Genomic DNA, 26,927 nt, shown 5'->3' with positions numbered 1-26,927 from the left:
TATAATGTTTTTTTAATCCTTTTAAAGTCCTTACTCTAGAACCTCTGTAGTATGACTTAAAAAAAAAAAAAAATGGGCTTAAACTTTTTTAACTCCAACAAGTGTCACCGTCCTTTGGGCCACTCCATTTTTTCTGCTGCATGCTGCTTCATATTTGAGGAAAAAGTCAATAATTTCTCTAGCAGTATTATTAAAAGTTAGAATTTAACCTACTTTAACCTACTCTTCATCCACTTCTTTTTTTGCTTACTTTCTGTGAACCAACTGTATATACAGAAAACCAGACATGAATTGCACAAACAGAAACAACAATGTCCTGGCTGCAGTTTTTGTCCATCTCCCGGAGTTTTTATACGTAAGTGCACCCAAGTTGTTAATTTTTTCCTCTAATGCGCACAGGTACTTAAGATAAGCAAGTGCAATCCATTACGCTGCATCTCTTATAATCTTGGTTTATTCCTTTGACTTTATTGACCTTTTCTAGCCTCAACTATTCTAAGTAGTTACGCCTCACCTATTGGTTCTACTATAACTCTAACCTATCAACTCGTTTAACTCAAATTCTTTTAACTGTATGTACAAATTACCAGACGATCACTGCTGCTGTGGCTTGAAATCCGCTGAAAAGCTGAGGAAAGTTAGCCAAACACGCAAGCAGTGCTTTAAACCAGGAACACCAAGACCTGATCACCAGAGAGGCTGCTCAGGTATTGGAACAGGATTCCCAGGGAAGTGGCAGAATCACGGTTCCTCCAAATGTTCAGAAACCGTGTGGATGAGCCCCTCAGTGACATGGTTTAGTGGTGGTCTTGGCAGCCCTGAGTTAACCGTTGGACTTGATGATCCTAAAGGTCTTTCCCAGCCTCGCTGTTTCTATGATTCGAAGACGCGTTTTCCTCATCCCTGTCAGGGCACACCGCAGAGTCCTACCGGCCGCTCCCCACAAGCATGCAGGCGGCGGCACCGTCCCGCAGCTCACTCAAAACCCGCTCCTCCTCCTGCCACCATAAATTCATCACCCGTTCTCCCCTGACACCGACGCGGCCTTCCCCACGGTGCACCGGCCCCATGGGCGGGCCGGGCCGGGCCGGGCCGGGCCGGGGCGGGCCGGGGCGTACTGCCAGCCCTGAGGCACCGGCGGGAGCACCGCACGCTCGGAGGCCGCTCGCCAGGCCGGGGTGGGGCCTGCCGCCGCTTCTCCTGCCCGGTGCCGGTACAACCCCCCATGCTGCTCACCAACAGAGGGACCCCGAAGGTCATGGTGCGGCTCCTCCAAAGCTTCCGGAGCCTCTCCATCGCCCTCCTTCGCCATAGGCGCCGTACGGCGTCCTCCCGCCTCCGGCCCGGCATTAGCGCTTCCGGCGGAGCACGGGTCCGCCGCCATAGCGGCTCCTCTGCCGGGGCAACGCGCCCGGGCAAGACGGGTTCCGCGGCCGTATCTGCGGGTTGCGCTGCCGGTTGCGCACCAGTGGGTGTCTGGTAGCAGGAGCCGACTTCGGAGGGTGGGCCTTTGTTTTCCTGCGTCGTTATCCCTTACCCCGATTGTACATTTGAAGTAAGAAAAAGTGCTAAAACAAACATGCTGTGCCAGGAATGAATGGTAAATTAGGCTTTTAAAATGTCTTCGTGTTTAAGAATCTGTTATAAAATGCTGTTAAATTTCAGAGGTAAAGCCCAATACTTCAAGCACGTATTCATGTCCCCGAGGAGGCTGAACGTAGCTTTGTGGTCTAACTCACCATACAGTGAGTTAAGCATTCTTTTACCTTGTGAAATACTGTAAGAAGGTTTTCTGTGTGAAGCATGCCTCTGGAGTCCTGGTTCTCTCCTAGATGTGTACCTATTGCTTTATCTGGAACTCGGGGGCAGAACAGAAACACAAACGTGATGGCTGGCTGGCTTTTGTCCCATCACGAACTGAGTGTTTCTGGAGAAAAGCTCTGGGGAAGCCTCTTATCACTTTCCTCCAGAGAAGGACCAGTGCACATAAAAATTCAGTGCACATAATCTGCTGCTGGCTATTGGCAGGCACTCTGGAAACTTCTGATGTATTAAGCCTGCACTGCTGGTTTAGGCAGCGATGACCACAACTGCAGGGTGCAACAGGACATTGTGTAACTTGATTTCTGGACAGCAGGATGGAGAACAGGATGGAAATCTTATTAAACATCCATGGACAAGCCAGAATTGGTGCTGGACTGGATACCAAGAGCTGCAGAAATGCTCACAATTCAGTATTGGCTGTGAATAGGCAAGGTTAATAAGGAACATGACTTTAGTTCAATACAGAACTTGAAGCAGTTTGCTCAGAGGATGACAATGGGAGGTGTATTGTAAGGGGTTTGTTGCCCAGACATGCATCACTTCAAGAAGTGGTGGAGTGACGGCCCAAAAATAGGCTGGGGAAGGGTGGCTCTGGAGCCAAGTTTTAGATCTGTGGGAGCAGAAGGAAAAGCTGAAGGAAATACTGACCTTCCCAACAGATATTTTCTTCTACTGATCTAATATAGAGCCAGTCCTAACTTTAACATTCTAACCATGGACACTACAAGAAGCCACTTGGACCATAAGAAAGCTCTCTAGATTTGCAAAAACTCACTGATTTGCAAAAACACAACTATTTTTATTTGGAACAATAAAACATATATAAACTCATATATATAGGTGATGATAGTCTCCATCACCAAGCTCTGTCTTGCAGGTTGGGCAAGTGTTGGCATTCATAAGGGAATAATAAAGACACTGGTTGCAGAAGACGTGGCCGCATATGGTTGCCACAAGATGTCATCCATTTTGCACAATCTGGAAGAAAAAACAGCACAAGAGGAATTTGATGTGAAGAATTATGCTTTGCTGGTCTATTGGCACCAGGAAGAGAGGACTTGGGTGCCTGGGATCAGTACATTACTGATGAAAGGAACCCAAAGGTCTTTCAGTGCCCCCTTGGGAAGTGTTTCTGGCACTATGTTGACCACCAAGAAATGACTTTGACTTGCAAGCCAGCTTGACCTTCACAGTGAGGTCTGTACCTCAAACCAGCTGTCTGCAGCATCCCACATCACCCAGCAAAGAGGCTCTGCTCACCCCGCACCCTGTTCTCCCTCTGACAAAAAAGAAGCCACGACAAAATGCAGATCCTTACCGCCAAGTAGAAATCCATGTAGATCAGACATCTAATGGTACCAGGTGGCCTTGTGGTAAAGAGAACAAAAGCAGAAAGAACACACATCCATTAATGTCACTGTGCATTGAGGGTAACTGGTTCCTATAATGTCATATCATCCCCCAACTGCACAGATTGGCCATGATGCATTTCATCTGAAGGTCCCTGTGTACCTTTCACTCTCTTCATTTGTTGCATGTAATAAGCAGTTAGGATGACCCTTCCCTAAAGGAAACAGGGTCTTGCTTCTCATTACGGGGGATGATGTAGTCAGTCCCCCTGCTCTACTGTTACAAGTAACAGCAGTCTGTAGCACAGCGCAGCACAGGTATGACAGCATTAATCTTCAACAGGTCAGAAATAAGGGGTTTGTGACAAAAGCATCTAGCTGTCCTTTGGAAGCCGTTCATTCCACGAACTCTTTCCTTATCAAATCTGTCATGATAAGAAGCAGGTTTTCAGATATTTTGGGTGTGTCCTTCAGGTATTACAAGCATTTCGACATACATCAAGCCATACTGTAAAATATATTAGATCCTGAGTTGATGAACAATAGAAGAAAACCTTGTGTTCGGTTTTGTTGGGTTTTAAAAAAAGAAGTTCTATTCAAGAAATGCAAATAGATTTTATGACTGAAATTCACATGGTAATCAAACATAACCCAAAAGCTTGGAAAAAATCAGAATTTAGAGAGACACATTAGCTGTTACATACATATCATTACGTCTTGGCTCATCTGGATCACCTCTAGCTGGAACAGTGATATCCGACTGTTGCTGGACTCTTGGTCCAGAATTTCCCCCTTCTTGCTGGTTCTCTGTAATTTAATGATAGCAAGTTAGATACAGTATAAAATCTATAGCCCTGGAACTATCCTGAATTGTGTGGTTATGAATAGCTTTCAACATGTCCTACACTGCAGGAACTCCACTGCAATAAAGGATAAAACCCTCTTTCAACATTTTCTTATTCAAAGCAGATGAATTCCAGTGCTAAAAGTGATGGTTACAAGTGACTTTGGCCTTACAGACTTTCTGTATTTGGAAAACAAGAAAACATATTTTGAGCAGCTTTGATGCATTTTATTTCAGATACATCCTGCAAGCTCTGATAGTGACTGTAAAGTACAGAATAGATCCATTCTGTAAGACACTGTCCAGATACTTTAGCACTGTCCTCTGCCTTTTGGAAAAGCAGTTTCAATTTATGCTGCTCATGTTCATTGGAAAAAAAACAAAACCAAAACAAAAAAAAAACAAGTTGAGGAAAAATCATTAGCAATTGTAAAACGTCAACTTACCTTCAGCAGGCCTGTTCCGGTATATATGGTGTCGTGGTTTAAACCCTAGCCAGACAGCTTGTTCACTCACTCCCAGTGAGTGGTGCCGGGCTGAGAGCAATCGAGGGCCTTCGCCCCCCCCCCCCCCCCAGGGCTCTCCCCTTCCCCGCTCCCGGAGGAATGGGGAGGAGGATCAAAAGAGTGCAACTCCCACTGGTTGAGACAAGAACAGTCCAGCAACCAATGTACAACACAAATCACCACCGCTACCACCACCGACAACAATGATAAGGGAAAATAACAAGGGAAGAGAATACAATACCACCGGCCAAGAAATGAGTCCCACCCAGAAGCCCGTGTCCTTCCGGGTAACTCCCAGTTACCCCCCACCCCCACCCCAGGCATGACGTGCTGTGGTATGGAATACCTCTTTGGCTAGCCTGGGTCAGGCACCCCGTCTCTGCTTCCTCCCGGCTTCCCCTCCTCCCTGGCAGAGCATGAGCCTCACAAAGTCCTTGGTCAGGGTAAACATCACTTAGCAACAACCGAAAACATCGGTATCACCAGCACTGTTCCCAGGCTGGAAGTCAAAACACAGCACTGCACCAGCTACCACGAAGGAGAAACATGACTGCTACTGCTGAACCCAGGACATATGGGAAGTGAGAGAGAAGAAAATACAGTTAGACTTGGTGTGCGCACCGGTGTTACATACCTTAAAGATCAAAACATTAGCTAAGTGCTGACAACAACAGCAGCTGAGAAGGGCAGGGTATCATTCTCTCATTTTGATGAAGAATTTTAGAAGTAGTAGTAGATTAGCTGCTACTCTGGAAACTAGGTGTTGCTTCTGGTTTTGCTCAAGATGCCGCAAAAGGATAGAAATGGAGGCAGCTAAAGAAGCCCCTGAACACCATCTTTCCTTCTCCCCCTAATTGGATTTAGGCTGGAAGAAATTCCTTCTTTTCTGATATCAAAAGCACGCCTGTCAGACTAAAAGGTGCTGAAAAAAACAACAAGAAAACCAAGCCCACTACGGTCTCTGATGGAACTAAAGGTGGGGCAATGCAGATTCTGCCATAAAGCTCAATGCCTTCCCTTTGCCAAGCTCAGGAACAATCCCAGGAGGAAATACCTCTCCACATGATTCCTGCTGCTTGCTTCTGGTTTGCAAAGCAGCAATGGAATCTCAAAACTGAGGTCATACACAGCACTGTGGACTGGATCAAACACTATTCTACCATGGAGCACAAGAGAAGACTAATTTGACTGCAAGGTTTAGCTAAGAGTGCCATTCACTAATTACCTCAATATGAACAATGAAAATGACAACCATTTCTCGAGGAGGATTAGGTTCACCTGATTCAGGAGAGTAAGAACATGAGAATGTGAGAATCAAGATCAGAGGCTGCAGAGGAATAAAATGTCCTGCCACTATAGAACTGTATTGAGGAACAAAATTTCCCTAAGGTAGATAGAGCATAAAACATACAGCTCTGGAACATTCCTTGAAATGCAGGATTATCTAGAGTCTATAACTTCTTTAGTTCGTAGAGCCATAGAATCATGGCATGGTTTGGGTTGGAAGGGACCTTAAAGATCATATAGTTCCAACCCCACTGAAACTGGTGGCAGATGATTCCGTCACACAGTACAGGCCAAAATATCCCTTTTGTCCATTTCTTACTCAAAGCAAGAATTCCAGTGGTAAAAGCGATAATTAAATTAATATCAAATTTATGTTTGCAGAACTTGTGCATTTGGAACATAAGAAAACATTTTGCACAGCTTTGATTTCAGATACTTCCTACAAGCTCTGACAGTGACTATCAAGGACAGATTGGATCCATTTGTGTGATGCTTTAGCATTATCATTTGCCTTTTGAAAAAGGCAGTTTCAATCCATGCTGCTCAAATTCATTGGAAAACACAGCCCCCAGGACATGAGTTTAGGACAATCCCATTATCAATTGTAAAACATCAACTCACCTTCATCCTCCAACTGGTATCAATACATACGGGAAGGGAGAGAAAAGAAACTACAATTAGACTTCGGTGTGCACCCCCAGTGTCACATACAAGCAACACATCAGCTAAGCAATGTCAACAAAAAAGCTTAGAATGGTAGGATATCGCTCTCTAATTTTGCAGAAGAATATGAAAAGTAGTAGCAGATCAGCTGCTGCTCTGAAAACGTGGTTGCTTCTGCTTTTGCTCATGCTGCTGCAAAGGGGTGGAAATGAAGGCAGCTTATGACCAAGAATAACAGCCTCCTCCCACCCCCCCCCCAGCTTCAGAATCCCCTAATTGGATTTAGGCTGGAAGAGATTCTTTCCCCATTTCTCCCTCAAACAGGCCAATTCAGGTGTGATATCCAGAAACACTTCCTATCAGACCAACAGCTGATCAAGAAAAAAAACACACAACCCCAAAGCCCACGATGGTGCCTGCTGGAACTAAACCTGGGCTATGCAAATATTTGCGTAAAGTCTGAGGCCTTTCCTTTGCAAAGGCTCAGGAAGAAGCCCTGGATGTGGTACCACCCCATGTGATTCCTGCTGCTTGCTTCTGTTTTGCAAGCTAGCAGTGGCATCATAAAAGTGATGTTAAAAACTACAGTATCAAATGGATCAAGTGTTATTCTAGCTGCAAAAAGAGCAGCAAATGTAAAAAAAGATTTTTTAAGGCCTTTAGGAGTAGTCCTAGAGACTGAGTCATACAGACCCTGTATGTGCTACTTTACTTAGTGAAAAAGAGCGCCTACATCCTTAGGAATGTTGTACTTGAAATGTATTTATCATCATGTCTACTCTATATAGAGGCATATGATGACCTCTGCACTGCTTAAAGTGATGCACTGACAACTCAACATTGAATGTAAAATCCATCTTTAACGATGCATTCCCTCAGGAAGCACAACAGAAATCAATTAGATTTGACTACAAGGTTTAGGTAAGTGTGCCAATCACTGCTTACCTCATCAGAATCATCCTGAGTGGGAGCAAGGATATCAGATAAAGAAGATTCACTTGAGGAGGAATCTACTTCTTCAGGAGCTTAAACACAGAATGTGAGAATCAAAATCAGAGATTGCAGGGGAATAAAACTTCCTGCCACTTCTGCAAGTTGCACTGCCAGAAGGACAGAATTTTCCTAAGTTAGAAAGAGTGTAAAATATATAGCTCTGGAACATTCCTTAAAGTGCAGGATTCTGTAGTGTCTGTAACTACGTCTATTTTCCTCACTGCAATACATGCTAAAAATAATCTTCTGGAATATTTCATATTCAGATATTCCAGTGGTAAAGAACTTGTGAATTAGGAAAATAAAATCAGACTTTGCACAGCTTTGCTTTCAGATAGTCTCTACAAGCTCTGAGAGTGACTATCAAGCACAGATTGGATCCAGTCCCCAGATTACTAAGTACTGTCCTTTGCATCTGGGAAAAGGCAGCTTCAATCCATGCTGCTCGAGTTCATGCAAAAACACACTCCCCCAAAAAAAGATTAAGTTTAGGACAATCCCATTATCAATTGCATCAAGTCACCTTCTGCATCAGTCTTCCATCAGATCATATGGGAAGGGAGAGAAAACACAATTAGACTTTGGTGTGCCCACCTGGTGTCACGTACAAACAACACATCAGCTAAGCAATGTCAACAATTAATGTTATGAACCACCAGAACATGCTCCTCCCTCCTCACCACTTTCAGTACTCCCTATTTGGATTCAGAATCAACCCTACGTTTTACATCTGCATTCACAACCTCCATTTACTTTTACCATACAGATCTTCAAAGATAGGTCCAATACACATTTCATTGAATTCTTCGATGCCCTGGCATTCAGTCTTCCAGATCCCTCAAGCTCAGTACTTATCAGTAGAGTTCATTCATGGCAGCACCATGATGAGTGTCCTGGGTTCAGCAGTAGCAGTTAGTTTTCTCCTTCTTGGTAGCTGGTGCAGTGCTGTGTTTTTCACTTTCGGCCTGGGAACAGTGCTGATAACACCGATGTTTTTAGTTACCGTCCAAATGTTTTAGCCTGGCCAAGGACTTTCTGAGCCTCATGCTCTGCCAGGGAGGAGGGGAAGCTGAGAGGAAGCAGAGACAGGACACCTGACCCAAACTAGCCAAAGAGGTATTCCATACCACAGCACGTCATGCGCGGGGATGTAACTGAGAGTTACCTGGATGGGTTAGAGGACTGCGGAGTTGGAGGAGGTATCAGTCAGTGCTTGGTCAGGTGGGGTGGGGAGAGTTATCGGTCAGCTGGTGCTGAGGTGTTGTATTCTCTTCCCTTGTTATTTCTCTTATCATTATTATTACTGGTGGTAGCAGCAGTGATTTGTGTTATACTTAGTTACAAAACTGTTCTTATCTCAACCCGTGGGAGTTGCATTCTTTTCAGTTCTCCTTTCCATCCCTCTGGGAGTAGGGGGAGGAAAAGAAGGGGGGGAGTGAGTGAATGAGCTGCCTGACTGGTTTTAAACCACGACAATGAGTATGCCAGACTTTCTCTGTGTTAGCCTTGGGCTAACACTCAGTGAATGAGGGGTCTGCTCCTGAGAGAATGTCATACACGAAATGCATTTCTCATCATGTCTACTCTACAAAAATGCATACAATCACCTCTAGGCTGGGTAAACAGGGGCACTGACAACTTTGAATTTCAAATCTTTCCTTAAGGATGGATTCTATCCGGAAGCAAGACAGAAAACCTATTTGACTACCAGGTTCAGGTAAATGCGCCATTCACACCTTACCTCATCAAAATCAACCAGAGTGAAATCAATGACTGCAGGATTGGAAGACAGGCCTACAAGATCTTCTAATTCTTCAGGAGCTTAAAAGCAGTGCCTGGCCCTGGCACTGAGGCAGCTCTGAGCGGCCCTGTCCCACCACCGGCCTCTCTCTCCTGCCCCGGCCCTCACCTGGTGCCTTCTCTGCTTGCTTGGCCTGCCCACAGCGAGCTGGGAATGAGCGTTTGCCTCTTTATCCACGGGCATCTTCCACATCCTGGGACACTGAACTGCTGTGGGCTTCCAGGGGTCTTTCTCAGTCGAAAACCCAGAGAAAGGAAGAGGTTCAAGTACAAAAAGGAATTGCAAGGAAGCAATAACTATCGATTCCTTTTACTCCTTCAGGTAGCACCTTGTTCAAAAGTGCAGATCACTCACTGCCGGAGAACAATGTTCTTCCAAACCTACAAGAGGAGAAGAGAGAACATTACCTATCCGTAATGATTGTCCTCTTCAATACAGCCCTCTCCAAGGCTCGCATTCCTGACTCACCACTTTCTGTCCTAAGCTAGAGGGGATGACCCAGAAGAAATAATGCCCAGTGCCAGATTTCCGGAGTTGGCACCTTCCAGTAAATTTTGTCCAAAGAACAGTTGCAGGCGCTTTAGGCAAGACCTGGCAGAGACACCAATGGACACAGAAAAACATCACCTAGAAGCACAAATGGGGAGAGGAGCAGCTGGAGACGAGCCTTGCAGAAAGGGAGCTGGGGGTGCTGGTTGACAGCAGGCTCAGTAGGAGTACCTCCCCTCCTCAGCTTGAGGCCATTTCTTCTCATTCTATCCCTTATTCCTTGGGAGAGGAGACCAGGCACCTCCTAGCACCAGCCTCCTCTCAGGCAGCTGTAGAGAGCAATAAGTTCCTCCCTGAGCATTCTCTTCTCCAGACTAAGGCCCCGCAGTTCCCTCAGCCGTTCCTCACCACACTTGTGCTCTAGGCCCTTCACCAGCTCCATTGCCCTTCTCTGGCTCCACTCCAGCACCTCAATGACTGTCCTGGAGCAGGAGCCTAGGTCTGAACACAGCACGGGTGGAGAACAGATCTCGCCTCAGTACCCAACTCAGTCAGTTGTCAGTAAGCTTGCTGTTTCTGCATACCATACTAGACTCTTGGTAAAATCCAAGGTTTCCCTTCACCCCCCAGAAGGGGCCAACCAACTGGCAAAAACACAGGTCAAGGCTATGGCGAGCACACTGTGAAAGAAGTACAGGAACGTGACCACCCTTCATCCCCAGAGGTAACCCACTAAATCCGCAGCTTCTTGTCCCTCTTGCGCTGGAGCACCCAAGGAAAACTGGCCTTTTTCTTTTCTTCATCTTTTTCCCTGTAAGGTACCAGGAGCAAGCAGCTGCTATGGCCCTTAAAGCACCTCGACAGCATTAACACTGGGCTGCTTCTCTTCATTCAGCTATCGCTGTAAGCAGTCTCTACAGTTGTTCCATCAATTCGCTGCTTTTGGGGACACAAGTGCCAGCTCCTTGTTGTCACTCCTGCAGTCCTTACCTGGGGTTTGTATTACCCACGTGAGCATGCAGTAACTAAACCTGTGTAACTTTCCAGCAGTTCCCAGACTGCCACAATGCAGAAACTGCATATTCCAGATACTGGCACTGAACCAAAGCGATTCCAAACCAGGGTGGGAAGGGATTGCATTTCTTCAGCAAGCCTTCATGGAACAAAGCTCTGTCTACATGACTCCATCCAGAAACATCCCTAAACGTCCTCATAAGAAACCAAAATGCTCTACTTTTGGGTTGCAATCTTCAAAACACAACTTGAGACAGCTCATTAGAAGATCTGCTTTCATTGAAGGCTTCCCACAGATCCCTCAGACAGGCAAGCAAAAACACCTTAGGTACCAACGTCAATTAAACGCATTCTACAACTGTGCTGCCCCAGAGCGCAGAACGGTGCACATCACGGTTTTCTGGAGCAACCAGCTGCCAAAAGGTGTCTCAGCTTAATTTTGGAGCTTCTCATAGATGCAGATGTGGATCATAGAATACTGATTTTAATTTTCTCTCCTATATAGATTGATTTGTTTGTATTGCTCATCTGGGATTCCACATCCCAGCTTGCAGATTTTAGCTGTAACAGGTTTAAAGCAGACATTTATGACTCAGTCCTGTGGAGAAAAGGGCAAAACCAGCTGTCTGGATAACAGTGCATAAACCTGTGTGTTCCTGCCTTGCTTCAAGAGAGGAATGCTCTCTCCAGGAACATGTCTCAGACTTCTCTTCTTTTTCAAAGATGCACATTTCAAGAAAGCCGGACAACCCTCAGGGCAAAGGGACATTAAACTTCTCTCTCAACAAGCTGCTGAGCCACTATTGCTAACAAGCATCCTTTAAAGCCTCCGCTTCCTAAATCCAGGGCAATACAACTATTTACTGTCAAATTCTATCAACAAGGCTAAAACCATCAGGTGTCACTCTAACAACTGAAGAGAACAGCCAAGCAGTTGCACTGAACTTGAAGCATTACACTGGGAACACTCGGTACTGTAGAAGTTCTGTGGGTACTTTGGGATTCAGCTGACAAGAGGGCAGCAGACATAGAAAGAAATAGTACAAGAGAAATCGGGAGAGAGGTTATTTGAGGGCAGAGTGGGCTATGTCTACAGGTTCATGATGTGGCTGAGGGGCTCCTCATCTGCTGTGTCCCCCTGATCCTCCTTGTGGAGGCTGAGGCTGACATGGTTCTGCAGGACTGCTGGGGTCAGCCACTCCTTGAGGAGGCAGCTCTGGAGGAGGGGGATGCATGAGCTGAAGTGGGCCAGGCACTTCACCCAGTGGGGGATCTCCTTCCCACATAGGATCTGTGGAGCAAACAAAAAAAAAAGGAGCATAGTTAATAGTACCACTACACGTGCATAGTGGCAATGTCATCCCCCTCTGCACCACCACCTCAGCAGGGTGAATTCTGTGTTGCTTAGAAGAGAGCTGTTTGAAATGTAGGGAGCACCTTCTGCAGTCAGAAACAGCTGTGAATGTGCAAATACACAGAGCCCTGCCAGCCATAGCCCTTGTCAGCATCATAGCAGAGACAGGGGTAAACATTCATGGCTTTGGGCGTTCTGTTCTCCAGGCAGTCCGTGGATAAAAGGACAGGCCTGCTGGCGCTTCTCAACCGAGACAATGATGCTCATTTCCCAAGTAACACAAAAATTTTTGAAAAATATTTAGGCTGTTGCTGGCCAGACCCTGAGGAGCACAGAGCAAGTGGATGGAGATGGCAAAGAAGCTGTTCTTGCTGCTCACTTTTCTTCCTTGGGCTGACACAACAGATCAGTCAAGTTAAAGTATCTGAGGGTCCTTTCCTGTCCTAGCACATCACCCTTTAATTTCTCTTCATATGGCATTTCCTAAATGTCAGAAAGAAAGCAACAAACAGAAAAATACTAGCTTCCCAGTAAGCCTGTGTTTCATCATAGATGCTCCTGGCACTGATTTGGGTTACACTCTGCTACCACAGATGCTGTTTTCCAAGGTCATACCATATTCAGCACAGTGAAGCAACTTGCTGTGTACAGACAGACCCTTTCTTCTGTAGCATTTGACCACAGATACGTACAGGTGCCAGATTTTAGTAGCTGTAGCTGGCTTAGGCTACAGAAGGAAAGTTTCCATTTTACCGTTTCCCTTACCAGACACAGGAAAGGCACGTGGAACTGATAAGCCAGGGTGCCTCAAGAGCTGGTCTTTAGAAAATAATAGTGTTTGTGTGGCCCCACACCAGCATACTAGACCCTGAAGTCTGTGGCAGGTACAGGTCATAATACCTAAACTCTCCGTCCCTCCCAGTGCTGTCTCCCACGGAGCCAGACAGGCAGGGAGAAAACTCCACCCCAAAGACCTTGCACCACAATTTACATGAGTTAGTGGTCCCAGGGTTGTCCATACTATACCTTCTGCCAATACGAAATTCCTCTGCTTTTCCTCCATCTAAACCTACACTTAATACTAATTACTACAAAAACTAAAGGATGTTTGTCCGTATGAAGACAGGCTGAGGAAGCCGGGGCTGTTCAGCCTGGAGAAGAGAAGGCTGTGTGGAGACCTCATAGCAGCCTTCCAGTATCTGAAGGGGACCTATAGGGATGCTGGGGAGGGACTCTTCATTAGGGACTGTAGTGAGAGGACAAGGGGTAATGGGTTAAAACTTAAACAGGGGAAGTTTAGATTGGCTATAAGGAGGAAATTATTTCCTGTTAGGGTGGTGAGGCACTGGAATGGGTTGCCAAGGGAGCTTTTGAATGCTCCATCCCTGGCAGTGTTCAAGACCAGGTTGGATGAGGCCTTGGGTGATACGGTTTAGCGTGAGGTGTCCCTGCCCATGGCAGGAGGTTGGAACTAGATGATCTTAAGGTCCTTTCCAACCCTAACTATTCTATGATTCTATGATTTGAAACCAGGTCTGGCTTTCCCAGTGACCTCTTAGCCTCCCAGTATGTCAGGTTGGACTGATGGTTTGACTTAGCAGAAGTGAAGGAGATGGGAGCTATACATTTAGCCATGTGTGCACACATGGATAACCAGGAATGAATAATTATCCACTGCATTTGCTACTTAGGGCTGCGGTTCCCAAAAAGCGCTGTCTGCACTGCTTGATGGTGGTCCGTACAGAGCAATTTCCATAGACCCTGTAAGTCTGTAACAGAGTGTGTGTGGGGGAAGAAGGAGTAACAGTAACTGGGTGACTTCTCAGAATGTTTCTAAAACGTATTCATTGTGTTAAACAGCTACACATGCTCTGCCACTGCTGATTTCCATGCAAGTAATTGCTCCAACTGATCCTAGCTTGTTGAGTTGCTGCAGACTGGGTAGCATGGTTGCAGGCAGGGTGGAGAGTCAGTATACTGGGTCTGTTCTTTGCAACAGCTTGACAGCACAGGCGGGTGGGTTCGAGTGGTGGTGTAACTTGGTGTTTTCCAGCCTTTTGAACTTGTGATTTCCTTTTGGAAATCTGCCTTCAATCAGATGAATGACAGCAGCTCAGTTACAGAATGTGCTGTGATTTCTGACTCTGTGTTTTTTCTTTCATTCTCTTAATACAGTAATTACAGATGTTTCTTACTCCTTTACCTTGAAAGAGCACAGTTGCCACTACTAACATCAGTTTTCTAATACTCCAATGATCTGTGACTTTCTTGATGCCTTTTTTGAAACCCTCTGTTTGAGAAGTACAAATAATTAAAGTTATTCATTGTTGCTTTTTGTACTACCACTTGGTACAGAACTGTTAGGTTTTTGAGCCTATGGTAACAAGTGGCTCTTTAAACACACAGGACCTTGTTTTGATTTGGAGGATGTGACTGGCTTCAGTGGAGTGACTCTGGACTTAACACCAGTGCTGGAGCAGAATCTGGCTCTCTGGTACATCCAGGCCAAATATTATGGTCAATTATCCCTCAAGTTTTTTGGTGGTGTTCCAGGCCAGGTTGGACAGAGCCTCCGGTGACATGGTTTAGTGTGAGGTGTCCCTGCCCATGGCAGGGGAGTTGGAACTAGGTGATCTTAAGGTCCTTTCCAACCCTAACTATTCTATGATTCTATTCTATGATTCTATAATCCACTCTAGATTATTTGGATTATTTGGCAAGATGTCTGTCACTGGCAAGGGAAATGCAGGGCTTGGAGGTTTCAAGAGAATTTCAGGGAGCACATCTGGAGCAGTTGCTAGAAGATGGGCTATGCCGCATTATACTTGTTACAGCTGATAACCCATGTGTCCTGAGCAGAATGATCTAAGCCCTACTCCAACAGTCACCTCAAGGATAAGGGAATTAGCTTGCTCCAACAGCATAGGGTTTCCAAAGAGGTGTGGAGAAGGTGGCAAATCTGTAACTGTCCTTATTTGACTACAGAATTCCCTTTCTTTTGACATGCATTGTTTAAAAATCAGTGTGTGAAATTGAAGACATTATCATTAGGTATCAAAGAATAAACTGAGCCATTTAGCTGCTAAAATTACTTGCAATCATAGACTGTTCTTAACCTAATACACCCCAAGGACTTTTATTTCACTTCTTACCGCATACTACTTCACCTCAGATACAGCTATGTGAACCTGCATTTCAACATTTTTAATCTGGGGACAATTACTTTATTAGGAGTTCTTCCTCTCCATCCAGATCCCTGGCTTTTATTGCTAAGCTATCACCTGAGCCTATAAGCAGATGACCTCTCCACCTGCATTTAAGACTCATTCATAGACAACTTGCTGATCCATTTGATTTTCTCACCAGATATATATGACCATTTTCACAAGATACTTAAAAGTGTATTCAAAGTGTTCTACTCTGATGCTAAACCTGAGGCAAAGCCAAAAAGTGCAGCACAACTGTCTCTACATTTTGCAGTGTTTCTCTTTCTTCCTCTCCAGGAACTTGGGCAACATATTGCCAGTGTAGAAAGTGACTCAGTTCAGGCTTCTTGTGGTGTATGAGTGCATGCAAGTTTAGTTCTCAAGCAGTCTTAACTCTCGATAAAGACTTCCCCCCAGATGTTAACAGAAAAACAAAACCAGGGTATGATTCTTCAGAAAATTAGCTGAAACAACAGAACAGCACAAGATAAGATTCCCTGAAATGGAAACACCATTTTCAAGAGTTGGCTTTCTTTGCTAAGCAGATCCCCTAGCAACTAAAATAGCATTTCCCAATGTGGAAGCAATGTTGAGATGTTTGCCTTTCATGTATGAGAGCTTCTTCACCCAGAATGAAATAGTGAGGCAAGGCAGAGACAGAAGAACAGAGATGAGTGGGCATGAGGTCGTCAATCAGCAAAAGGCACTTTGCGGAGCTTAAGGATAATGATGAAGTCAAAGTGCTTTCCCTTTCCTCAGTCACGCATGTCCTCACCTCTTGTCCGTGAAGACTTGTTACTATTCCACAGCAAAACACAATGCTCAACAGGAGCAAAAGGGCAATGGTGGGGAATGGGGATATGTTTTTCACTCCTTGACATAAAGAATATTGTGCTGGAGCATCCAGCAGGACCTAGCTAATGAAGAAACATTAAATAAACCTGATGGAATGAGATTAAGCCAACTGAGTTTAAATAAAACAGCACAAGCAAGATGAAGTGGCTGTTTTCCAGTTGCGTATGAAGCCACAGAGAAATCTACCTACTGCTGCTCTTCAGAGCAATTGTCAGCTGAAAACCACAAGCTGTAACGATAATAAACTCATAGAACCCTGTTACCATCTATTGTTTCCATCAACAGGACTCTTTTTTTAGATGTTTTAGAGTTTAGGATTTTATAGGATTTTTTCTTCCTTGCCAAAGAAGTGAGGTTTTCTCTTTTAAAAGGGGTAAACATCTTTGTGACGGGTCACATACTTGTTCTGTCAGAGTTAGCAAATAAACTATTATGGGTCAGAAATCGCTGGTCCTGCCCATCATACCAAATAGTCCTGATACCATCCCTTCAGGAAACTTATATCTGCAGTGGAGCCTGAGGTTGACACTGGACAACAAAGTAGCTGAGGCTTTTGATACGTAGCAGACCAGAGAGCACTGTCAAAGAAACAAATAGTCACAGAAGGACTAAGCCTGTATGAGATACAAGCCTGATATGAGCTCAGCAGCTGGTTACAGTTTATCTGATGCAGAAGAGTGGGACGGGAAGCCCTTTGGAATACTTATGTACTCCAAAGACTGGACTTCTGGCAGCAGTGCCTGGAACACCTCAGCCTACATAGGGCTTCCCTAACCTTTGAAAACCTGCTGTGCCCATCTATGATTTTCGAGCATAGCACTTCCCTTCCTCATCTTTTGCTCACCATCAGGTCCCTGGAGGTGTAAATTATTAACCCACAGAGGCAGGCAGTCCTGATCACAGACTGAAAGACAGTGCTTGGGATAGTAAGCACAGCTTCTGATTACTCACCAAGAGACCAGTTCCCCTTTCAGGCAGGAACTTCATCGAAGGCTGCATATACTTGCATCTTCCACTGAGCGGCATCTCATGATAGAAAGCCAAGTCTCCCACAGCGGCACCTGCTTCTGGGGACTGTGTAAGAACTGCAAATGACCCAGCTGGCTTCTGCAGAGTCAACTGGAAACAGCAGTTCAGACATCCATGGCTGAAGCCAAACATACAGGAGAAATGGGACCTGACATTTTGGGTGCTATTTCTAGGCAACTGTCAAATCCACACCAGGACTTGAACTCATCAAGAAACAAGTAATTTGGGATATAAAAAGATCCTCTGAACATCTTAAGCTTTGTCGTTTTGCACTAAACAGTCCCTGGTTAAAATGTACAAACTGCCCTGGGAGTAAGGGCTGCACCCCATTACTCCTTCCTCCCCTAAGTACCCTAAGAACTAGGCATTGCTGCTCAGCAAGGCCTTACTGCTTCCCTGTAAAACTTAACTGTGAGCAGGGGAACAGACTAACAGCTGGGAAACAGGAATTTAAATGCCATCCAGTAACGGAAGAAGCGGTCTCTCCTGCCTTCTAGAGGACAATGCTATCAATGCACTGCATTTTGTGAAGGCTTTGGGTCTATGTGCATATGCTAGACATTATCTGAGATAGTCTGACAGGCTGAGCCCCTTTCAAAATAAAGTGAAGGGCTGGTTAGTTGTAGATCCTAAGAGAAAGCTCTCAAACGCAACAGGTCCTGTGCTGTGCTGAATGGTGTAATTTGGGCAATTCAGGCTATGCACAGAAGTATAACTCAAGGCACTTAGGAATTTTTCTTAAGTGAGCCCTCCCAAAGGCACCATGTAGGGCTATGATTCATAAAAACAAAGATGAGCAAGGCAACATTACAATTTCTCAAACAATACATGGTAATTACTTCCATTTTTGTCTTCATAGTGAGGCTTGAAGAGTTCAGCATTGAACATCTGCTGAACCACCCACTGCCACTTCCACCTGGTAGTCTTGCTAGAAATACAGTGGCATCCACATGGGGCATGTATCCATTTGGTACAGTATTCCCTTGGAAGTGTCTGAGAGAGTACAAAGGACTTCTATTGGTGCTTGAGGAGTCTAACACACAGCCCAGAGCACCCTAAGGGCAAAGCCTTTAGAGCCTTTGTGTGTTTGCACAAGCTGGCTCGTACAAGGCCTAGACAATATAGCATATGCAATGCCTATCAGCATTTCCGAATAAGGCCATTAGATACAAACCAGCACATGTGCCCAGGCAACCAAAAATTATACGTAGAAAGAGCAGCACAGCAAAGCAATGACGTTGAAGTTTGTATATGGACACATCTGGAATAAACCATTAGCCTAATGCACCAGGTTTTTGCCACCTTGCAAAAACTAAAGCTGTAGTAGAACTGCCCAGTGCTGGCAGAGCTAAAGGAGTTCGAGTGCATCAACAAGGAACATACCTCTAGCTCTGCACTCCTGACAGGCTGCTGTACATGGTGCAGATACTGAAAATAACATTCCTGACAGAGAACAAACATACAGCTTTCACAACACACTTGAAAGCATAATCTCACCTTGGGAGAGTTGGCAAGCTAGGATCAATTGCTTGAAACAGATTTATTATAGAAATAGTCCTTTTTACACAACAACTATACTCTAGGGAACATAACTAGCCTGTGGGGATCAAGAGAATAGATGTGGTGGCACTGGGCCATGAAGGTGCAGGCAGCACACATTTAGCAGAGCCAGGAATGGCCTGCATCTTGCAGAGGAAAGGATACAGCTGAGAAACTGTAGATGAGAATGAACAAACTCTGTAATGAGGAGGTAGCAACTTCAGCCAAAGGCAAGCAAAGAAACAAAAAACATTTTAAATGAATTTAAGGAACTGCCTAAAATGTCCCCATTCTCCTATGCAATCCCTTTTTGTTCCACAGCAGGCAGGACACTGCCACTCCTATGGGTCCTCTCCAAGACTTCAGGTGTTTCTCTCATGTAAAGCAGCAGAAACATCTGCATTGTCTGTCTGAGACTAACCAGGAGTGAGAAGAAAGGAAAGCATTGAAAGGAGAGACTGATACCCACAGTTTTTCTTACCCCTGATGATGTTAGTTTGAACATGTCAGTCATCTCTGTGGTCCTGTGTTGGAAGGACATAGGTGCCTCTATGCAGGAGTTTGCATGCAGGGAGATGCCAAGAAGAGACACGATGGAGTCTCTGGGAGTTTAACCCAGCTCTGGGTGAAATAAGACAGCTGGCTTATAGCACCTCTGCACTGTTCCAGCTTCACTGGCCAGGCCACAGTGGAGAGGTCTGGTGGCTGGAAATGTGATATCTTGATGAACCACATTCAGCGCCGAATTCTGAGTGGCATTGCTGATCAGTTATGTACCAACACTGGAGAATGGCAGTACCCTCTTTGAGCAAGAAGGTCCTTGTAACCAGCACTTACAAGTGCAGCCAGCAGCTGCAGGGTGACAAGGTGGCCAGCAAGTGGCCTCGTAACAGATGACCATTTTGGGAATTCTGAGTATAATTAAGTCCAGGATTGTTAGTGGCATTTATATTAACGATTCTCCCACCAAATGAATCAACAACTACAATTCATTCATATTACCACAATGGCATAAAGAGGAACTGCTTTCTATCAAGTGCTGTTTCAAGACCGTTGGCTGAGAGCAGCTGTTGCCTAATAGGGTCACCTTTTCAAGTGTTATGGACATGCTTGGACATGACCAGGCCAACCCCTATGCATAGAAGGATGGACATCAAGAGCATCTATTTCTTTTCCTAAATAGCTAACTATGAAAATCCTGTGTTTCAGTCTCAAGCCTTGTTTCCTACCATTAAGTGAGCAGCAGGTTACTGCGGATGGAGATACAATCAGAAGAGAGAATACAAGAACTCGTAGGAACAGGGAAAGACCTTTCATCTGGCAGTGTTGGCAGGCCTCATAAGCAAAAGGTTCCAGTCTCAAAAACCTATCAACATGCTTAGACAGTTCATTTACGCTGCTGACACTTTATCAACAGGCAGTGGGGAAAAGGACAGGGATTTTCCCTAGTGTTTTCTTCTATGGAAAGGAGGCAGATGTTCTCAGCCGTTCGCACACACAAAGGCGCAGTCCCATGATGGTGTGACTAGAGATGAATTCCCAGAGAGCGCGAATATTATGCTTATTTATAAGAGATCACGAAACTGGGGTTTTGGTTTGGTAAAACAGATTAAAAAAAAAACAAAAACCAAAACCAAACCACAAATACAAACAAACAACAAACAAACAAAAAATCCAGATAAAATAAGTACCTTTTTGGTTAGAGAGATCACCTTAAAGGGCAAACCTGAAGTAACTGCAGAAGCACACGTGGCAAATCAGCCCTTTTCCAAAAATTTAAATGATGTGCTAACATCTTGCCATTTAGGGGACTTGATTTTTCCATCCTAAGCCATAAGGATAAGTTTATGGGTGCAGGGTGCCTTTATTTATAAGCTTCCTCTAAACATACGTGGCAGTTAAAAACCAGAAAACAAATGCAGCCTGTTCCCCACAGCGCTAACAGCGTTCAAAGGCTGCAGCAACGAAGCAAGTCTCTCCATCAGCTTCCGTGAGGAGTGGCTCAGGCACCAGGAAATAAAGCTTTACGAATGTTCTTTCATGTCCTGTGGTTGGTTGGTTGCTTGTTCATTCATTTTCTCCTTTCCCTTTTGTCTGTTGGGAGCACTGTGCCCCTGCCATTAACAGAACTGCATGTAGGCTTTTATGCAGCAGAACACCTATCTTCTCCTCCGCAACAAAGGCAACTGAAAAGCAATTGTTGACTAAGGAAAACATGAGTATTACTTGGCTCCTTAGGATCTGCTGAAGACTGGTTTGTAAAAGGCTCTGCTGCTTTTCAATTCAAATAACACCTGCAGCTCCCTTCTCTGGTATTTAATCCTTTCTCTCTGATAACTTTCAAGCTAAGGAGAGCTTCCTAGTTTTTTAATAACATTATGATAAGAACTCATAGGTGCCTGAGGATGGACGTGAAAAGCTTTATTCTTGAACTATTTCCTGATGATTAAAATATTGCCTTCATGGTCCTTGGTTCAGCAAACCCGCCTTTTTCAGAGAAAAGTCAAGCTCCTGTATGGAAAGCAGGATTCTGATTTAACTTTGTTACATGCTGCCAGCTCTGCCTTCGCTGAAAAAGGACAGGTGGATAGCCAGAGAGAAAAGAATATGCACTGACTACCACCTCCCGTCACTTCAGCACAGCTCCTGGTGGAATTTGAGTAGCTGCAGCGCTTTTTACATCGATGAAAGTAGCTGTGGTGGAGATTGAGTAGCTGTGGAACTGGTCATCAGAGTTTGAGTAGCTACAGTGCTTGTCATGGAAACTGGAATAGCTGCAATGCTTGTCTCTGGGGCTTGAGTAGCCACAGTGCTTGTCACGGGGGTTTGAGTGGCCTTAGTGCATGTCACAGGCATTGATGTAACCAAAATCCCTGTTGCCAGAATTTGAGTAGCCACAGTGCCTGTCACTGGAGTCTGAGTCCCTCTCCTTCAAGGCACAGTGCCCCTCACAGGGGTTGGAGCAGCCACAGTAAGCTGTTTAAGCCTAAGCAACATCTGAACCATACTCAACAACATGCTAGCTCGTAGAAATACAGCCAGGTTGGTTTCAAGGGTATTCAAAGGCTATTCCAAATCTTTAAACTCGTCAGATACTGCTGTAATTATCCTGGAGGAGAAGGAAGATATTGGAAGGAAGGAAGGAAGGAATAGGTAAAGGAATGACGGAAGCCGTAGGAAGCCATTTCTGCTAACGGTTGGCTCTCCAGGTCCAAACGCGCCATTGTTAACCGTTGCCACCAGATGGCTCCCGAGGAACAAAAGTGACCACAGTACTGAGAGCACAGACAGGATGAGCCTCGTGACCAGCACTCCAAAGTACAACAAAATTATACCCTTAGCCCAAGCCCCATGGATAAACATCACTACACGGAATCACAGGATGCTTTGGGTTGGAAGGGGCCTTAAAGCTCATCCAGTTCCAACCCCTGTCCCACAGGCAGGGACACCTTCTGCTAGATCAGGTTGCTCAAAGACTTCTCCAACCTGGCCTTGAACACTGCCAGGGATGGAGGATATAAAAAGAGCCATAGCAGTAGCAACTGCACACCAGCTGAGGATCTACATGCAAGTGCCGGTGAATTGACTGCTTTTTCTTTGGCTTTCCTAGTGGGTAATAGCTCTCAATATTAGACGTTTGTTTAAAACACAAATCAGCAATTAAAGGGCAAGGATAAACCTAAAACTGACATTAGCACTGCCTGAACACACTTATATGCCAGGTCCAGCAATAAGAACAGAAACAAGTCAGAGCAGATGAATCTGAGCTGTTCACCACATACATGCAGCCAGTGTGTGAAATCTCCATACAGAGATGAGGGCTGCAAGGAAATGTGTGTGCATGACACCCAGCCATGTGTACCACTGCTCTGAGCCATAAGACCAGCACCACTCAGAACATGCACGTCAGCCAGCACGAAGCAGCCACTGCAATACACCTGGTTTGTGGGTATGCAGTAGAACAAAAGATGTCCATTCCTCCTACATCCAGGTCCCCCGTATTTTCCACTACAGATATGATGGCGTAAACTCATGCTGGACCCACTTTATGGCGCTTTCAGGTTATAAAATCATGTTCAAGTGTGCATAATGACACATAGAACACATGCTCAGTTAACACTGGGTGTCAGAGCATGAGAAGACGTCAGCAGAACTGTATACTAAAAACGTCATGGAGAAAAGTTGCATCTAGGCCCTTAAAAAACAAAAGCAGCAAGACACTCTACACAAACTAACCAATTCTTCATGGTTTCTTCAAGCAAAGTTTTGGATATTTCCAGCATGCACTGCTTTAAACAGACATCTCAATTCCTTAATGTCCCTACATTTTCCCTTGAAAATCCAGTCACTCACTGAAAAAGCTACTACATTTAAAACTAGGTACATTACCTAACCCTGTAAACTCAGGTATGCAGCCAGACATCTCAAATACATTATCAGATCTTCAGCTTGAATGTTTTTCACCACTGAAGCTTGAAATTTTGCTTGCAAATTACTCCCATTGCCTTGGAAAAGCATGTGCCAGGAGACTTTCCTTAGAAGACAGAGGCTGCAGGTTGCATGGATGTGCCAATTAGAATTTCAGTAGCAGATAACCAAAGTCTGTTTTCTGGCAGATGGGTTTATAAATCCAGAAGGAATTTGCCATTAAAACAAAAAATAAAGATGTCTGCACCAACATGTTAAGACTCATGTAGTCTGGAATTTCTCCCTAAGACCATACATGCACATATACGTACATTTTTATATCCACATATATATATACATAAAAACTAGAAACCAAGCAGCAAACATGCACAGCAAGTGTATTAATCTACTAGAGACATGAAAGATAATAAAAATTGATAGATTCCATCTAAACTATCCATTATCATGCAAGGGACTGCATTAACATATATAGTAGTGGACAATCACAGTAGATAAGTAAGATTAATACAGAAATACATGCACTTTCAAGAGACATGCTACATCAACATGCACCTTACAGCCTGGTTTTCAAAGCTACTGATCAGCCAAAAACCCTCTGAGGTCTAAAGGGCACAAAAGTTTAAAAGACTCATTAGCAGTGAGTTTACCTCACTCAGCTGCAACTTAGCTCAAGGTGCAGAGAATCAATACTTCTATGGGTTTGTTCCTCCAGTAAGCAGTTAACTCATTGTATCAGTAGACAGGAGTGCTGCTGCATGACCAAGCCCAGCAGGGATTCAGTTGGCCAGCGTACGAGATCAAGGCACCTCACTTGACAGGATGCTGAGACGGGATTTTTCTTTGACAATCCTAGAAGACAAAACTTGGGAGACAGCAAAGAGGAAAGTTAAGGCATTCACTGAATCCGTCAGAACAATATCCACTGTGGAAGGATGTGAGGGTGGAGGCACAGACCCAGAGATAGACCCCAATCTTGTCCCATACTCCCTTCTGATAAATATTAGTTGATGTCGCCTCAGGGGCATGGGTCGAGACCCATATTAACAAGTCTTTCAGTCTATCTTCTTTCACAGTAACCCCCTTCTTTGCTAGGAATTTTACTAGTACTCTGTACACCGATTTGTGCTCGGGGGATACTGAATTTCCCATGTCCCCGTTCCCAGCCGCTTACCTCAGTCAGAAGTATCAGTTAATTGCTGCAGCCTTTCAGAGTTTGGCTGGGTGTCCTCACCGCTCGCCGAGCCACGGCCCTCTGTCTTGCCCCTGTTCGGGCACCATTTGCTTGAGTAATTATTTCTAAACATAGTTCTCTGCTATCACTACTCATTACATCATCACTTCCACTTCCCCTTGACTACACATTCTTTATCTTGTCTTAAGCATCCTCCTGTTTCCAAATTTACAGTCCTCAGAAATTATCTTGATGCTCTTTCTTCAGTTTCACCCGATGTTCTTTCTCCAGTTCTTCCCGACTTGTCCCGTTCACTTCTCCCAAGGTTTGTGGCTGGTAAGAGTCCAGATGTCCGGGCTCTCGTTCAGATCTACTGGCGCAGCTTCTTGTGCAGCCCGCCCCACAGAAGGATATCTAACAGGATGCTGGTCAAAGAACAGTATTTACCAGATCCCAGCTGACACTTTGCTAATATTGCCCAGGGTACAGTGAGATCTACTGAGAACCCTTACTTAAGGTACAGTAAGATGAAAAAGATTTCAGTACCATACCACACAAAGCAGGATTCCATTTACAAAGGTAATCTCAACTGCACACACTCGACATTCTTTATTCGGACACAAGGTATTTGCACATATCTGTGATGCCATGCATGAGGGTGATCTGCTCCAGACACCGTATTTTTGAGGTGGTCTGTAAGGCCTAAAAACTTCCCATTTCAGGCAGTGATTTACTTGCCAAGTCAGTCAGCTCTCTTCCCGGCAAAGAAACCGAGTTTCCCCCGCTCCCACCTCCCCAGGGCCGCAATCACGCGTGAACACACGCACATGGTACTGCAGAGGAGCACCGGGTGAGTGCAAACCACGGCAGCCGCGACTGGGCGCAGGACGAACCACCGCCCGCCGGCCCGCCGGCCCACCCTCACCCCCTCGCAGGCCGGCCCCGGCGCAGGCGCCACGCTACCACACACACCGAGGAACCAGCGGATCCCGCCCACCCGCGCGGAGACACACGCCACAACCAAGCACCGCCCCGGACACGCCCCTCCGCCTCTTATTGGTCCGCCCGCCTGACGCCCCGCCCCTACCGCAGCGGCCGCCCGGCTTCGCGGTGCGAGAGATGGGCTTGTGCGGGAGCTGGTACGCGAGCCGCTGTCCCTTGTGTACACCAGGACGTACCAGGGACCGGTCGTTGTTCCTGTGTATTTAGAGGTTTAGTGGCCTCGGAGTTCCGGCTAGGATATGCTGGTGAGAAGCCATTGTGGTTTAAGCCCAGCCCGGGCGGGATGGGGAGGAGAATCGAAAGAAAGTAACCCCGTGGGTTGACATAAGAACAGTTTAATAACTAAAGTACACTAATAATAACAAAAATAATAATGATAAGGGAAATAATAAGGGCAGAGAATATAAAACTAGAAGGGAAAAGGAAAAGAAAACAATAACCAGCAGTGATGCACAGTACAATTGCTCACCCCCCGCCGACTGATACCCCGCCCGACCCGGGCAGCGATTGGTCCCTTCCAGGTGCCTTTCCCCAGTTTATATACCGGGCATGACGTGCTGTGGTATGGAATACCTCTTTGGCTAGTTTGGGTCAGGTGTCCTGTCTCTGCTTCCTCCCAGCTTCTTGTGTCTCTCCTTACTGTCAGAGCATGAGACAGAGCAGTCCTTCATCAGAGTAAGCACTACTAAGCAACAACTAAACCATCGGTGTGTTTTCAGCGTTGCTGTCAGACTAAAGCCAAAACACAGCACTGCACCAGCTACTAGGAAGAAAAACAACTCTAACCCGGCTTAAACAAGGACAGAAGCAGTAGTCTGATGAGGTATATTCATTCTTCTGAACATTTGTAACATGACTTTCAGTATCCACCACCTTTTGCAAGCTGTGGCGCAGCAGCAGGAGTGCCTTTCTGGCAAAGCTCAGTTTAATACCAGTGTGTTTTGGACATGTTTTTTGCAAGCAAACTAAATAGGATTTTTTACAATGAGTAAAGGAACAATGGCTGAATAAGTTGGATTCAGACTTTGATAATTGCCACCAAGGAGGAAAATGGAGAAAAATGTACAGGCTAACAGGCTCTTGCTACTCTGGACTATGAAAAACACAGGCATTCCACCATAACCTAGACATAACTTTTCTCATATAACCCCTAAACTATGCAAGTCTCTGGTTTACTAGACATTATAGTCTACTGGCAACAGCATTGCTTAAGTAGAGACTGCTGAACTAAATACTGAATCAAATAGTAGAGATCAGCTCCTTGTTGATTGTTTTGCTATTTTTAGTGCTGCTGCCTATGCTAAAATCAACTGGTAGCAGGCGCAGGACTTCCTTTAAGGCATGGGTGCCCATTTTAGAGCAAGCACCCTATCTCCTGGAGTCAGCTGCTTTGAGTTATTTCTGGGTTACCCGAAGAAGAGTCATCAAAAAAAAAAGTGCAGAAAACAGCATTGTGCACACACAGGGGCAGTCCACATTTGAGATGCTTTTACATTGTGCCAGTGGCATTGAACCGGTGAAGAAAGAGCTCTTGCTATCTCAAATCATGTCAGGATTTCAGCTACTGCTGCTA

General features: G+C 45.2%; 1 protein-coding gene and 2 long non-coding RNA genes across 4 annotated transcripts in view; all 3 read right to left on the bottom strand.

Annotated features, from left to right (window-relative positions):
* LOC134163927 (cytochrome c oxidase assembly protein COX16 homolog, mitochondrial) overlaps positions 1 to 1,390 on the bottom strand; it is a 51,207-nt gene extending 49,817 nt beyond the window's left edge. Inside the window, exon 1 of the mRNA XM_062619164.1 lies at positions 1,237 to 1,390. Coding sequence (XP_062475148.1) covers positions 1,237 to 1,350 — 114 coding nt within the window. The 5' untranslated portion in view covers positions 1,351 to 1,390. The remainder of the gene's footprint in view (positions 1 to 1,236) is intronic.
* A 1,212-nt stretch (positions 1,391 to 2,602) lies between these two features.
* Positions 2,603 to 4,093, bottom strand: LOC134163926 (uncharacterized). 2 transcript variants are annotated; one of them, XR_009964915.1, is made up of 3 exons: positions 3,878 to 4,093; positions 3,143 to 3,191; positions 2,603 to 2,802 (listed from the first exon to the last, which is right to left on the bottom strand). It is a non-coding gene; the product is annotated as an uncharacterized LOC134163926 (long non-coding RNA). The 2 variants fall into 2 exon arrangements; XR_009964916.1 differs by having other exon boundaries at positions 3,143 to 4,093.
* Positions 4,094 to 10,905: 6,812 nt separating this feature from the next.
* Positions 10,906 to 21,375, bottom strand: LOC134163924 (uncharacterized). Its single transcript, XR_009964913.1, has 2 exons — positions 20,466 to 21,375; positions 10,906 to 12,061 (listed from the first exon to the last, which is right to left on the bottom strand). It is a non-coding gene; the product is annotated as an uncharacterized LOC134163924 (long non-coding RNA).
* Between the last annotated feature and the right edge of the window lie 5,552 nt (positions 21,376 to 26,927).

Source organism: Pezoporus occidentalis, unplaced genomic scaffold (assembly GCF_034315485.1).
Source record: "Pezoporus occidentalis ecotype Australia unplaced genomic scaffold, CSIRO_AGI_Poc_V1 ctg21, whole genome shotgun sequence".
Classification (NCBI taxonomy): domain Eukaryota; kingdom Metazoa; phylum Chordata; class Aves; order Psittaciformes; family Psittacidae; genus Pezoporus; species Pezoporus occidentalis.
The sequence above is the reverse complement of the archived record's forward strand: the minus strand, read 5'-3'. Positions and strand labels throughout refer to the sequence as shown.